This window comes from Macaca mulatta, chromosome 14 (assembly GCF_049350105.2).
Source record: "Macaca mulatta isolate MMU2019108-1 chromosome 14, T2T-MMU8v2.0, whole genome shotgun sequence".
In the NCBI taxonomy this organism is placed as follows: Eukaryota; Metazoa; Chordata; class Mammalia; order Primates; family Cercopithecidae; genus Macaca; species Macaca mulatta.
This window is the reverse complement of record NC_133419.1, coordinates 13,831,288-13,845,705: the sequence shown is the minus strand read 5'-3', so window position 1 is coordinate 13,845,705 and position 14,418 is coordinate 13,831,288. Positions and strand designations below refer to the sequence as shown.

General features: G+C 41.1%; 1 protein-coding gene across 7 annotated transcripts; it reads right to left on the bottom strand.

The window, feature by feature from the left end:
* Positions 1 to 676: 676 nt before the first annotated feature.
* On the bottom strand, positions 677 to 13,721 carry MS4A6A (membrane spanning 4-domains A6A). Of its 7 annotated transcripts, none has more exons than XM_077962787.1 (7): positions 13,586 to 13,721; positions 10,533 to 10,693; positions 8,889 to 9,023; positions 7,274 to 7,330; positions 4,578 to 4,683; positions 2,118 to 2,219; positions 677 to 1,330 (listed from the first exon to the last, which is right to left on the bottom strand). In XM_077962787.1, the coding sequence occupies exons 1-6, from the start codon at positions 13,710 to 13,712 to the stop codon at positions 2,128 to 2,130; spliced, it is 678 nt and encodes a 225-aa protein (XP_077818913.1). In that variant the 5' UTR covers positions 13,713 to 13,721; the 3' UTR covers positions 677 to 1,330; positions 2,118 to 2,127. The 7 variants fall into 7 exon arrangements, with proteins under 7 accessions (XP_077818913.1, XP_077818911.1, XP_014969560.3 ...); XM_077962785.1 differs by having other exon boundaries at positions 4,474 to 4,683; positions 13,586 to 13,720; XM_015114074.3 differs by lacking the exon at positions 13,586 to 13,721 and adding an exon at positions 12,083 to 12,340 and having other exon boundaries at positions 4,474 to 4,683.
* Between the last annotated feature and the right edge of the window lie 697 nt (positions 13,722 to 14,418).

Genomic DNA, 14,418 nt, shown 5'->3' with positions numbered 1-14,418 from the left:
AGGAGAATGGCGTAAACCCGGGAGGCGGAGCTTGCAGTGAGCTGAGATCCGGCCACTGCACTCCAGCCTGGGCGACAAAGCCAGACTCAGTCTCACAAAAAAAAACAAAAAACAAAAAAACAAAAAACAAAAACAAAAACAAAAAAAAACAAAAGAAATGGTGTGTGTCAGTGGGGGGTGCAATGGACAAGGAGAAGATATAATGAACGAGAGTTTGAAGATAAAGCTAAAATCAAAGAATCTGACAGTCCAGTTTCAGACTGGGAAAAAAACAGCAGAAAAGCTGTCTGAGTATCAGGATATCTGATACAGTGGGTATGACCCCTGCTACAGTGGGTAAAAGCAAGAGAAACATGACCAGTTCTTTCAACGAAATGGAGCTCATGTAAAATTGAAATACTTTTCTACGTGTGTGTGTGTGTGTGTATGTGTGCGCACACATGCTGAGACTTAACATTTCTACACAATTGGTCTTTCTTGCAATAAGAAAATAAGTATCAACAGGTCTTTGCTTCATAACAAATAAGTATTCCTGGTTAGCTTTTGTTTGCTCATTAGTTTTGCTTGAATATTTGGGGGGGAGAAAATGGAGTTCAAATTTGGGTTTATTCCTGTCATTGTTGACTTGTTCTGTGTTTAAAGGAAAAAACAACAAAATAAGTATCAAAACAAAATATGCACTCAAAGATTTTATTTTGAAGCCAGCTACTTTCATGGACCCTGAGACTTCATTGTATGGGGCTTGCCTTTACACACTAATGAGTAAAATCCATGGGATAAAACATTGGCACCAGTATAAAAGAGTCTGAGCACCACAAGAAGTCAGTTAACTCCTGTTGACTGTTGACAATTAAGGGGTAAAATAAAAGGTTGTGCCCTTTGCTTCACTGTGATCCATTGAATGATCATTCTGCCTAGTTTTCTGGGAAACATTTTCCGGGAAATGTTTCTGGGAATGATCATTCTGCCTAGTTTTCTGGAAATTCAGACTATTTGGCTAGTTTAGTAAATGGTAATTTACAGCTCTTTGCTTTTGCTGAAGTCAATGTCAGGCAAATCAAGAGATTCCCCAATGAACACATATCTTAAATGACAGTGAAATAATGTTTGGTTTTAATGTTCATTACTTTAAAGGCTTACATTTAGGAAACTCAAGCTTTGCTTTTTTATAACGGTTAACTTTTCCGTATTATCATAAGAATCAACTTTCTGATTAATATTTCTCCCTTTTTTCTTAAGAAGTCAATAGTTCTTCATATCCAGGGCCATGAGTCATCTTTGAGGACATACCAGAATTATCGATGTAACTGTGAGGCAGGAAAAGCACACTCTAGAAGAAACAAAGTATGTTAGGTCTTCAGACTTCAATTAGGTTCAAGACAGATGTATATATGCCATTTTTCCAACTGTATACATAGTTCTTAGCTAATCCAAGATAAGTAGAGCATATCACCAGGTTCTTCAAATAATTGCAACTTATCAATCTAGTATTCATTCTACACTCTATAATACAATTTTGGATAAATCAAGGCTTTTTAATACAGTTAAATAAAGCCATAAGTCCATAGGGGCGGTATCCCTTGGAATTTGATTCAACAGTACATTTTTAATATGTCTTTTAAAAAGGAAAAAGAATTTAAAATCACCAGGAGCAAAAGCAGAGCATAAGACATTCACTGGATCCAGTTACATGTGTAAATGCCCTTTACCAAGTCAATACTATTAGAGAGATCAGTGGTTGTGGCAGAAATTGTTTCTGCTTAGAAGGGAGGCAAGCCCGGTTCTAGTGTCCTCAGCACAGGCACAAACTCATAGCATAATGCCAGGTGAGTCATTTAACTTCCCAGAGTCTCATTCCCTTCATTGACAAAATGGGAAGATTGAACCAGTTGATTTCTCATTTGAACTATTTTCATATCCAGTGAACTCTCAGCTTGTCAGCTACTCAATTGCCATCTGCTTTTCTTTTCTGTCTTCCATCACCATGAAAACGCCCTCCCATGTGTATCTCATGTCTGGCTGGTTGTTCCTTCTGTCATTCTTGGTGACATAGCTCAACACAGTGCAGAGATAAGATACACCAGGCAAGATTAAGAGAGGCTGGCCAGCACACTCACCCCAGGGAAGTCAGAGTAAGCCTGTTTCCACCACAGCACAGCAGTGAGCACAGCTAGGCAGAATTCCAGCAGAGTGCAAATCAGCATCAGAGACAGAGGTCCCTGAAAGTCAGGAAATAAAAGATTGGTGGTGCTTAGGTCAGCTGAAGCCTTCATGCCTAGTTGAGAGGTGACCATAGAGATGAAGACCTCCTCAACCATTAGAGAACAAAGAAAGGACACCATCAGGAAAATAAAACTGCTCCTCCCACACCTCACAATTGTCTTAATTCAACCCCTTAACTCATTCATTTCCTTGAGAGGAGAAAGGGAGATGAATAGTAACTAAGTCAACTAATCTACTTCATACACTTATTTCTTACTTCTCGGAGACATCGATAGTTCTGATGACATTGTTTACTTGGCAAGAAAGCAGAGTGGTGTAATAACTCCCAGGACTGAGAATCAGCAGCTCCGTTCCAGTCTCACCTTTACTGCTTAGTAGCTGTGTAAGCTTGGACAAGTCTCTCTCTTTCTCTGTTTCCTCATGTATCAAACATGCCTACTAACATTTCTTTCTCAGAGATTTGTAAGGATCAAGGAGGCTTTGACTGTGCAAGTCCTTTGTAAAATTCAGTATTGACATCCCTGTCTATGTATTTGAACCCCTTTGGATTTCTTCTTGATCTTTCTTGTGGTTTCTTTGTTGTTTTTTATGTTTGTGCCTTTTTGTGTGTGGCTGGAAGGCTTAGAAAAAATCCATGAAGGTCGTAAACTGCCAGAATTGCTAATCACCACTAGCAACTCACAAGGAGGGGTTCTACCATTTCTGTCTTGAGACATTCTTTGTGCAGAACTGACCATCTGATAATAAAGGGAGATAATTTGATCACATGAACTTTTGGTTTGTGATATTTACATACAGTTAAAGAGAAGATATAAATATAACTTTTTTCCTTTACCTAGAAATTGTTCCAGCAAGCAAGCTCAACAGAATCTCTCTTATTTCCAATGTATCATGAATTTATACTTTTTCACTAACAAATTTCTCTGAAATTTCTCTTCAGAATTTTTCCCAAGGTGGAATTGGCTGCGCCCAGTGTTAATCTGTACTATTTACTGTCAGCCTGATTTACTTGTACTTTTTCTCATTATACCGTTACCTTGGGAGCAAGGCCCTCTTCATAGTGAGTGCTGTACAAACATGACTTTCTTCAGACCTTTCTATCTGTCCATCTTCCAGTTGAGCTCCTGGCTTATCTCATTTTTATGATTGCAGGACAACAAATATACTGCAATCTCTTTACTCTTTTTTTTTTTTTTGACATGGATTCTCGCTCTGTCACCCAGGCTGGAGTGCAGTGGCACGATCTCAGTTCACTGCAACCTCCGCCTCCCAGGCTCAAGCAATTCTCTGCCTCAGCCTCCCAAGTAGCTGGGATTACAGGTGCCCGCCACCACGCCCGGCTGATTTTTGTATTTTTAGTAGAGGCAGGGTTTCACCATCTTGGCCAGGTTTGTCTTGAACACCTGACCTCGTGATCCATGCACCATGGCCTCCCAAAGTGCTGGTATTACAGGCATGAGCCACTGCGCCCAGCCATCTCTTTACTCTTATGTTGTCTGTTTTTTTCTCAATGTGTTGCTGACTGTGCACATGCCCCTTAATCTTTCAACTGCAGACATATTATTTCTGTTAGCCAAACTTCGTTGTTTTTCTTCTTCCAAAGAGATAGAATTCTCCCGCAATCATTCTCAATTACACTCTCCATCTCCCTATATTTCTTATCTCCTGATTTAATATATCATACTTCTTTCAGCTATAACAAAAAGCAACAATAATATTGCATTCTCACCTGATCAGTAGTATTCATTATTGTGATATCAGAAGAAGCAGCCCTTATCTTCTATCCCCATATTTCCTATTCTCTTTTTCTTAGTACTGAATCTGATGTCTTCTCAAACCAAATTCACTCCTTACCACACACACATACTGGGTTTCCTTGTTGGCATATTCTGATCTCCTGGACTTTCTGCTCTGTTTCCATTCTTAATTCACCACTCCATGTACCAAAATTCTCAGTTTGATAAACTCATAATTTATGCTTCCAAAATTGGATTAGTTTAATAATTAAGAACCTCTACAAACAATAAGTTTTATTTTTTCATCATCAACCTTATTTAACATTTTCAATTCCACCCTATTACTATGTAATCGCCTTAGTCTCATCCATGTAGTCCCCTTTGATTTACATAATCCTGACCTTCCCCCAGATGCCCAAACCAGAACCAATAGAGAGATTTTCAAAAGAAGGAATAACAAATCCAGGCTTTTGAATACTTCATAAAATTAGAACATCCCATCTAAAATACTTACAGCCAGACTGGCTTTGACTGTATAGCAGTCCGTGGTATAAAGTGAATCGTGATAATAGTAAGAAACATAACTTCTGGTTGGTATATTATTTTTGTCCAACTCACACTGCAGGGAAGCAGGATTTAAGGCAGCCAGTTCGACAGACAGGATAATGAAACCCACCAGGGCAGAGAGAGCACTCAGAATGCTTCCAACCAGGCTGCTATGCACCTGAAAGAAAAATGCTAGGTAAGGATCATTGCTAATGACCCATGAATCTCTTATATGTCTTTGCCATTAAATTGTAAGTTATTCCCTTATCTGTCCCCTCAGGAGGTCTGGGATTAATCATTTATTGCTGTATACCTCTCCAGTGTACAGCAAAAATCTCTCGATCTCCGAGGTACATCTTGGCTGAACGAATGAACATATGAACTGGTTCCCCTTAAGCAGGATCTCAGTGGTGTGGTAGAGAATGTTACTCTCCTAAATTCTTTCCCCAGGACAGATAGCAGGGCCTTCACGAGGCTTTCCCTGCAACATTACCAAGAGAGCGTGACCCAAAGCAAAGGTGGCAATGAACTAGATGCAGTTTCTCTCTCACTCAACTCAAAAACCCCTGGTGGAAGCATCAGCTACACGGAAAAGGCAGATCATGTATTAGCATGGTGCAAAAGTAATTGCGATTTTTGCTGTAAAGCCACAATTATGTTTGCACCAACCTAATAGTTCACTCTTGCATGCCCATTGCCTCTCTCAAAAGCACACCTCTCAGAGATGAGTGAGGGGGGTAGTTCTTAGTCTCAGGCAGGCCCTGGAACCTGGGCAGGCATACGGTTGGCCACACTGAGCGCAGCATGGGGTGACTGTGGGCAGAGGTCTAGGTGCAGCCCAAGGATGGTGTAATGTGTGGGAGGCAGTGGGAGGTATAAGAAAAAGGTCTGAACTGGAGGTCAGAATATTGAGGTCACAGTACTAGACTTGCCTTGGCTTACTCCCTTGGGTAATCAGTTCCTTGGTTTTATTTCCCACTCTGGTTCTCATTTCTACATTTATGAAGTGAAGGGAGTAAATAAACTGACCTCAGAAGTGACTTCCTTTACTCCAACTCACACAGAAAAGAGAATTGAGCTAAGAGCATTCTGAAAGCTATAGTTACAGGTAGGTAGGCTCCAGGGCACACCCCACAGCTGTACAGTAAAGGGTTACTTAATCCCACATGGGCACTTCTTTTTTTAGAAACTCACCAGTTGATGCTCTGGGACCCCAATTTCCCAACATAATGACTAAAGGATATACTCCTGGGCCTCCTGGTAGCCAGTAGTAGTCTTGATGCCTAGAGTATATATTTCTTAGAATAAGCTAGATTTGTCTCGAGATGGCACTCTTCTTCAGTCTCAAAAAGGGCTGGTACAATGTGTGACAAGAGCAGAACTCACTAAAGCCTCAATGTTTCTGGTGAGTGTGAGCCCACCCCGAGACCACATCCTGCATCCTTGAGCTTCCTGCATGTTCACTGTGGGATTGTTCTCTGGAGTAAAAGGCCCATCTATTTCCTCCTGAAAGTTTGAAAGCACTACAAGTTTGTGCCAGGCTACTCAGTGTGGTTGCCAATAGCCACATGGACTATCTATATTTAAAGTAAAATTAAGAGAAATTTTTATTCGGTTGCACCATTTGTATTTCACATCATCGACAGCCCCATGTGACTGCTATGTTGTACAGTGCAGCTGTAGTGCATTTCCATCATCATAGAAAGTTACATTGCATTTCCATCATCATAGAAAGTTAAATTAAACAGCACAGATCTAGTTAGTAGTTCAGAGTCTAACTGCGGGGTCCAAATAATAATCTCTAAATACTGATGAGAAAAAGAATTGGCATTTTTCTGGGCACTCTTTCTCACTTCCTTGCTGACTTTGGGAGATTTTTGTAGCCAGAGCTTCTAAATTGAGTTTTGGTGCAATTGCATCATATGACGTTCTCTCACATCAGCCCCTTGAGGGATAATGGATTGAGTGAAGACTTAACGAAACTTTAGAGACAAGAGAAGATTCTCCCTATAATCCAGCCTTTATCTCCTTGCCACTTCCAACTCTAGTTTTTGCTGGAATAAGGGTTAAAGACTGGTAAAGCTTTTTATTTTCTTTTCTTAGCCAACACAAATGACTAGGGACAACTTTTTAGGGTGCAAGAATTTATACTCAAACAAAATAAAAGTATTATTCTTCTGGTGAGATAGATGAAAGACTACACTCAGCCAGCACTACCCAAAACGACTGAAGTCCTCAGGGAGAAGGAAAATCTGAGACAGTCTAAAGAAACCTGAGGAGACATCATGCCTAAATGTAATGTAGTATACTATAGCAGCCTCTGTGTCTACTTTGGATACCTCACATGAACAAAACTTTGACTCATTGTTTTTCAAGGGTTGTAACACCTGGGCTTAAAGAGTGGACCCCAACCAATAGACCTCTTTATAACACTGTCAGCTTCCTTGCCACTGAAAACCTGAATTTGAAGGCTAATTGTCACCGAAAGGACATCATAAACAGGCACAATTTCTCTGTGATAGATTCTTCGTCATGGGCAGAGGGAATATTATAATTCTCTGAATGCAGACTTTGATGTAGGGTACAATAATTGGATAAATGTGCTCTGAACAAGGATACAGAAGATCCAGGCCCGGCTCCTAACTCTAACAACTGTCTGCTCTGGAACTGAGTTTTCAACTTTTCAAAGTAGAAAGACTGGCCTTAACGAGTTCTGTCTAAGTTTTATTTTGATCCATTGGGTTGTGGGTTACAGTTCTTATACTCACCAAAAGCTTGGTTAACTTTTTCTCTGTGGCAATTGATAGAGAGCCAGAAATGATAAACTAAGATAAAAGAGAAAATGGTCAGGTGACTTTCCATGTACAGAGTAACTGCAATGTCACTATCAAAATGTTTATAGAAAACGGTCATGGGAAAAGCCTTGAGAAACCAGTGATCAATGAGGTAAGTTCCATTTAAAGACATATATTTGTCCCTTTGTCCATATAACATTCAGATAGCATCAGAAAAAAAAGATAACAGAAATATATCCTAATAAACAAAAAGTATCCCACTAAACAAAAAAAAGACCTTAAAAGCCAGGAAAGAAGTTGTGTTTTTTTAACAAAATAAGACAGTTTTGGTGTAAGATGTTCTCTAGGGAAGGACATGAACGCAATGGTTAAAAAAAAAAAAAAAGTACTAATTTAACAGAGGAGAAACCTGGAAAATACTACCCCAAACACATGATCAACATTAATTGTGTCAGTGACATTATATTGGTAGCATGATCCTTGATACGACTTGATGAAAATGGTGCTTTACCTTGTCATCATCACCCAAAAATTAATCACCACACTCTAAACATCAAAAAAAAAAAAAAAAAAAAAACCGATAAACCCAAATTTAGGAACATTCTATAAAAATCTCAGCCAGCACTAGCCAAAACTATCAGAGTCCTCAAGGAAAAGGAAAATCTGAGACAGCCTAGAGGAGCCTGAGGAGACATCATGACAAAATGTAATGTAGTGTAATACAGTAGCCTGGCATGGATCTTGGAACAGAAAAAGGTCATTTGGGGAAAACCAATGAAGTCCAAATCCAAGTGTAACTTTAGTTAATAAGAGAAGAAAAATGGACAAGATACACAAAAAGGTGGACTTCTTGGTGCATCAAATATACAAATGTAAGAAAAACAAATAGCAACCAAATTGCAGGAAGTTGAAGGAAAAAACATCTATGAAAGGGAAGCTTAACTATGAGAAAGCCTCCATCTAAGAGAAAGCAGTTCTCTGAGAAAAGGACTAAGTTCTTTTGAAACTCCAGACTTGCAGCTATTTCAGAGGAATTTCCTGTCAATCACTGGGCATAGCTATCGGCTCAGCCTTACGCGGGAATCAGTCAATGCAGTAAAAGTATTTTCAAAATGTTCAGAGATGTAAGTCTCCTTCCTCCATGATCCCCACAAGCATGGGGGGATCACAGTGTGGTTTCTCTGTGAGTGTATGATGTCTTCCATTGATGCTCATTTTTTTTTGTATAAAATGTTCCTTCCCAACTTTATTGTAATTCATGGATTTTTTTTTTTTTTTTTTTTTTGCCTAAACCTGGAGAGAAGTCACTAGCTTCATCATAGCTCAAGATGATAATCTGAAAAATATGATAATCTTAAAAAGAAATGCTTATTTGTGTCTGATAAGAAATTGATCTAAAATCAGGCAACCCCTGTCATCCTGCCGTACTCAATCCTCCCTGAACTACACACACAGGAGAACAAGCTTCACTGTTGACTCCTTGCTCCTGGCAGATCAAACATAGCAAGGTGGCAGGTGGAAAGTCTAAGCTATTGGCATCTTCCTCCCGTCTTCGCCCCATCCTGCCCTCCTCAGAAACTCTACTCACAAAAAAGGGTCCTATGAATGGGTAAGCAGAGTTCAACAGTGTAGAAGTCACTTGGGTAAAATTTGGAGAGAAGGAAGCAGATGCCAACATGATTCCCAAGCTCAACACCATCACGCCACACAAGATCTGGATAGTCTGTGGGAAGAGAAAGGGAGACTGGGGATGAAAACCAGCATTTGTAAAGACAGGGCCTTTTTGCCTCTCCCATGGCTCTAATGCATTATCACTTTCTGCGAGATCCCAGTGAAGATACAAACCCTGTGGAAACTGGAGTGAGAAACATGAAAAGACACCCTGGAGGGTGTGCGGCTCTGCCACAGAAGCCACAGTCTCGGGGTCTGGCAGGTGCTCAGGAAGGCGTCTGCATTTCTGCCTCTCAGGTCCTGGTCTGCTCATGGCTCCTGCTTCCAGCTCACAACAAGTGCTGGGATTTCCTTTCCCAGTTCTCAGGACTTCTGAGTCCCTGACTAGTTAACTGGCTTTCTACCTCCCTGAAAACAAGGGGCACCTGAAAGCCCTCACATTCCCTGCAGGATTGGCAGTGCAGAAGTCCCTCCCCTCATCTCCGAGACTCCACTAGACATGGAGTTTGCCCCTCTGGTCACCTCCTTGGAAACTGCAGTTCACAAACCAAAAGCTGAAGTTCTGGAAGCTCTTTTATTTTTTACTTTTATTTTAAGTTCAAGGGTAAAAGTGCAGGTTTGTTACATAGGTAAACTTGTGTCATGGGGGTTTGTTGTACAGATTATTTCATCACCCAGGTATTAAGCCTAGTACCCATTGGTTATTTTTCCTGATCCTCTCCCTCCTCCCATCATCCACCCCCCGAAAGGCCCCAGTGTGCATTGTCCCCTTCTACGTGTCCGTGTGTTCTCATCATTCAGAAGCCATCACCCTTAGCAAACTAACAGGGACAGAAACCAAATACTGCATGTTCTCACGTCTAACGGAAGCTCTGTCTTAGGAGGTAGTTTCCCTCCTGGACGTCCACCTCAGAGATTCACAGCTCTATTATCATTTACTAAGAAGTTTTCTAGACCTTATGTCACATGAGCCTCACAGAAACCCACGTGATTGTACATGAGGCAAGGAAACCAGTCCCATCAGGTCCTGAAATCCAGTCAAATGGAGTGCCTCACCTCAGATCACATAAGTGCAGAGGCAAACAGAAGGTGAATATCATTTCCATTCTCAAAAAAGTAAGGAGAAAAGAGGTAAAGGAGGTGTATATTTCCTCTAATTTGCAGTGAGGGTAAAATTCTTTGCAAAAAGTCGGTGTGGATTATTAAGCATGCAATTGTGAAATATATATATATATATATATATATACACACACACAATATGTAATTATTTACCACCATTACTTTTGTAAAAAAAAAAATATAGAGAAGCACTGTATTGTAAAAATACAAAGACAACATAGAAAATGAATTCCTCATATTCAGAATAAGGGAAAATATATTTCTAAGACAACCTCTTGTGGAAAAGTTCTGGGACAGTTTTCTCCAAGTGGCTTCTACTCCAAAGTCCTTCTGGCAAAACTTAAGGGTCTCCACACTCAGGACAGATGACCAGTCCCAAGACATACATCATCTCTTCCCGCTTCCCTCAACCCCTCTCCAACATGTTCTGAATTAGATTTACCCCAATAACTTTGACTTCTGCCTGTAGACGTTTCTTCAGGCTATCCTGCCCCTGGTTGGTGGGTTCGGGTTTCTCTGCTTGGGAGAAGTTGATGACATTTGATGGGAGCACTATCATGGTCTCATTGGGAACAGGTTGTGATGTCATGATGGTGTTGCCAACTATGGAAGAAAAAATAGATTTACCTCTTAAAAAGTACAGAGCTCCCAGGTTCTGGCTCCAAAAACTGTAACTTGGTCTTTGCCAATTAGTCCAGGCTTGGCCTGTCCATTAGAGAAAGAAACTGATAATATGGAACAGTGAAAACCACACAACCTTGGTTTCATGAGGATTTTTCCACAATGTTTGACACAGTCCATTATCGATAATAAACACATCACAGGGTGGCAGCAACATGAATCTTGAGAGGCCCCAATGTCCAGAGGCAAAGGGTCACACAAAATTTGCAATATACAAAGGCAACCTCCCTTTCCCCTAATCCTACAGACAACAACTGTATTGCCATATATTTGATGAATTTTCAGACTCATAAATGAACTCTGCTTATTTTTTGTCTAATAATACTATTTATTAGCATTCATCTTAGATATGTTTATCATATTTTACTAGACATGTTCTTAGTTTTTATCCTGCAGTGCTTTTAATCCTTACAATAGCTCTGCATGTTAGTTAGTAAAAACATGTAATAAGGAAATGCAAAATAAAGTTTAAGTTATGAATGCAAATAATATACATATTGCGCATATGTGTGGCCCAGAGTTAATGCTGAAGAAATATTTGCAGTTACCCTTATTGTTCACCCTGGTTCACACAGCTGGGAAACTGTAAAACCAGTCTTGGATCACAGCTTTCCTGGAGTCTGAAGCATTTGCATAAATCTCTAGATCATTCCACCTCTTCCTATTTTCCCACCTGGCAATGCCAGCCTGCGTCTGAGTTTACTCAGGCTGGAGAAGCAGCTGCATGCAGTGGTATGAGAACAAGTCTTGGAGTCATAACACATAGGCTTGCATCCTCGGTCCTCCCCACTTTTTAGCATAAAGACCACCGAGGCTGTGGTATTTGTTGCTAAGCTCAGTTTGGATCCCTTTTCACTACACCCTTCTCAACCCACAGGCTGCCCAGTTTACAAATGGTCTAAACACATTTGAAGAGACAAGAGCTCTACTCCCATTAATTACACAATCTTAGGTAAGCGACTCACTGAGTTCACGCAATCAGAATACAGTGGAAACAGAGTTAAAAACAGATACTCCTTCCATCTGCCCACTCTATTTCCAAAGGCTCTAGTGTCTCTTAACTGCTGTCAAGGAGTTTCAAGTCATATTACTCCTCTCATGAGGTCACGGCAAGGGAACGGTGACATGAGAAAAGTCTTTCAGCATTACCTACCTGTGGCTGTTGGTTTCAGCTGAGTCCTCAGAAGCTCCCAAGAGGTTTTAACTCTGGGTTCTCAGTCCCATCAGTGGTTTCTACTTACCTTCATCTTCTGAAAGTCATCAGCCCTTCCTTATTCCAGTGTTTACAGCTATACAGGATGTGATACTTACAGACTGTAGATTTGTGAAATGTGCCTGCACTTCCTTTTCTGTAAACTTCTAGTAACTTCAGAAAAACTATGAAAAAGACCACCTCATAATTGTGAGAGTACGGGAGTCACGGAGCCTTCTGTGTGAATTGCCACTTTGAGGTGTACAAGTTCCCTGTTATTAGGCAAGCCTGTTCTTGGAGCTTCAGTTTTCTTTTTTTTTTTTTTTTTGAGACGGAGTCTTGCTCTGTGCCCCAGGCTGGAGTGCAGTGGCGCGATCTCGGCTCACTGCAAGCTCCGCCTCCCGGGTTCACGCCATTCTCCTGCCTCAGCCTCCCGAGTAGCTGGGACTACAGGCGCCCGCCACCTCGCCCGGCTAATTTTCTTGTATTTTTAGTAGAGACGGGGTTTCACCGTGTTAGCCAGGATGGTCTCGATCTCCTGACCTCGTGATCCGCCCGTCTCGGCCTCCCAAAGTGCTGGGATTACAGGCTTGAGCCACCGCGCCCGGCCAAGGAGCTTCAGTTTTCTAATCTGTTAAATAGAGGAGCAATACCAACACTGGAGAATTGTCATAAACATGAGCAAAAATATTTATAAAAAGCGTATGCTGCTTTGAGGCTTTCAATAACATGTAAATAATAATAACAATAGTGCTAGTAATCATAATATAGATAAATAACAATATTCCATTGTATATAACCAACCATAATAATAACAATAATAATAGCAATAATGACTATACTGCTTTAAAGGAACATTCAGTAATATATAGCTAATAATAGTAATATAGAACATAAAAATTTAAAAAAATTGTTTTATATATATAGTTTGTGTATTCACTTGTTTTGACTTGCTTTTCTAATTCTCCAAGTCTTGGCAGGCTGAAAGCAACCTTTCAATACTCACTGCCCAACTGCTGCCTACCCTGAAGTCCTCTTCCACCTCTGGCTGCTCTCTTTCTCTAACAACAGATCTTTGCCCTCCAGGAAGGTTGGGCCCCTCTAGGGAAGTATTGAAATATTGAAATGGAGAAGGAACAAATGGGAAAGATTCAGCAGGACCTAAATGAATTCAGCAAACTCATATGCAGGCTGGTTTTGTGAGGACAGAGCCACTGTGCCCTTCAAACCCTTGACTGGGCATTCTTTTGAAGCTGACCTCAATGTATCAGGCAAGGAAACCAGAGCCAGCCAGGGCGATGGCAAAGCCCCACCCTGCCAGTTTCCTTCCTCCTTTCCTTGGAGGAGCTGCCAGAATGAACCCAGAAACACAACCTGAACCATCACCGCCACCTCAGAGGGCCATGGGTTCTGCACTTCATTCCACACATTAACTCTTCTGTTGAAGAAAAGAGTTAAGAAACACCATTCAGAAGGCTGGATTCGTTCTCAGGGTCTGAATGACACAGACATTATGGAATGTAATTGAATTGTCTTAAGTTCCAACAATAAATCTGAGAGGGGGAATGGACTCACCCAGAAAGCCTGGGGAGAGGGGCAGAATCACCTCCAGCCTCGCTCACCCGCGCTCCTGGTGCCCTTTCCCCTTTCACAGAGTGCCGGCTGTGTTTCCGGTGGGTGCCCTGCATCTTTGCCACCCTCACAGCATCTGTGAAACAGTGGAATGCAGCTCTCCTCCTGAGCTTTCATTAAAAAGGAGCTTGGGTCTCTTCAGGAGCAATCACACCCCCTTTCCCTTCCGGGAAATGTGCTGATAAACCAGTTAAAGTTGCCTACCCAAGCAAAGACTCCCTCTCCAGGCTGTTTTACTCTCTGTACTATTTATCTTAAAATGATTTCTGAGTTTTAAGGATTATGTGAGACAACATACGTAAGGTGCTTAGTACAGAACCCTAAAGAATTTGACCTAAAAGTGGTCTGTTCACTGTCTTTCCTCCCCCAATCTTCCTTTTTTTCCATTTTGACTTCAGTAAGCTCCAAACAAGACTCCTCTCTCTTGTCTTTCAGCTTACACTCATTCAGCCTTTTACATTCCCAGTTTTTTCCAGAGTCTGAGCTCTACCAACCTAACCAGAGGGGAGAAGACTGACATATCAATAACACATTCTGATTAATGATCTTGGACAGGTTTCTCAAATAAGCTACTAATGCCACTTTGGACTGGGCAATTCTTTGTAGTAGGTGGCTATCCTGTGCACTGTAGTATGCTTAGCAGACTCCCTGGCCTATGCCAGCACAACCCTACCCTACATAACAACCAGAAACATTATCAGATATTGTCAGATGTGTCCTGATGGAGGGAGAACAAAATCCCTTCACATTCATGTTGAGAACTACTGACCTAGGAGCAAAAGGGCTTTTGTGTGTTCTGTGTAAAGGCAGGTGTGCAAGAAAC

Excerpts from the sequence above, each read along its gene's own strand:
- MS4A6A (XM_077962785.1), bottom strand. The coding sequence starts at position 13,712 with ATGAAAGCTCAGGAGGAGAGCTGCATTCCACTGTTTCACAGATGCTGT. Across the intron at positions 9,024-10,532 it reads CAGAAGTCAAAGTTATTGGG|ACTATCCAGATCTTGTGTGG; the intron begins GTAAATCTAATT and ends CTCTTCCCACAG. Across the intron at positions 7,331-8,888 it reads CATTCATAGGACCCTTTTTT|TTTATCATTTCTGGCTCTCT; the intron begins GTGAGTAGAGTT and ends CTTTTATCTTAG.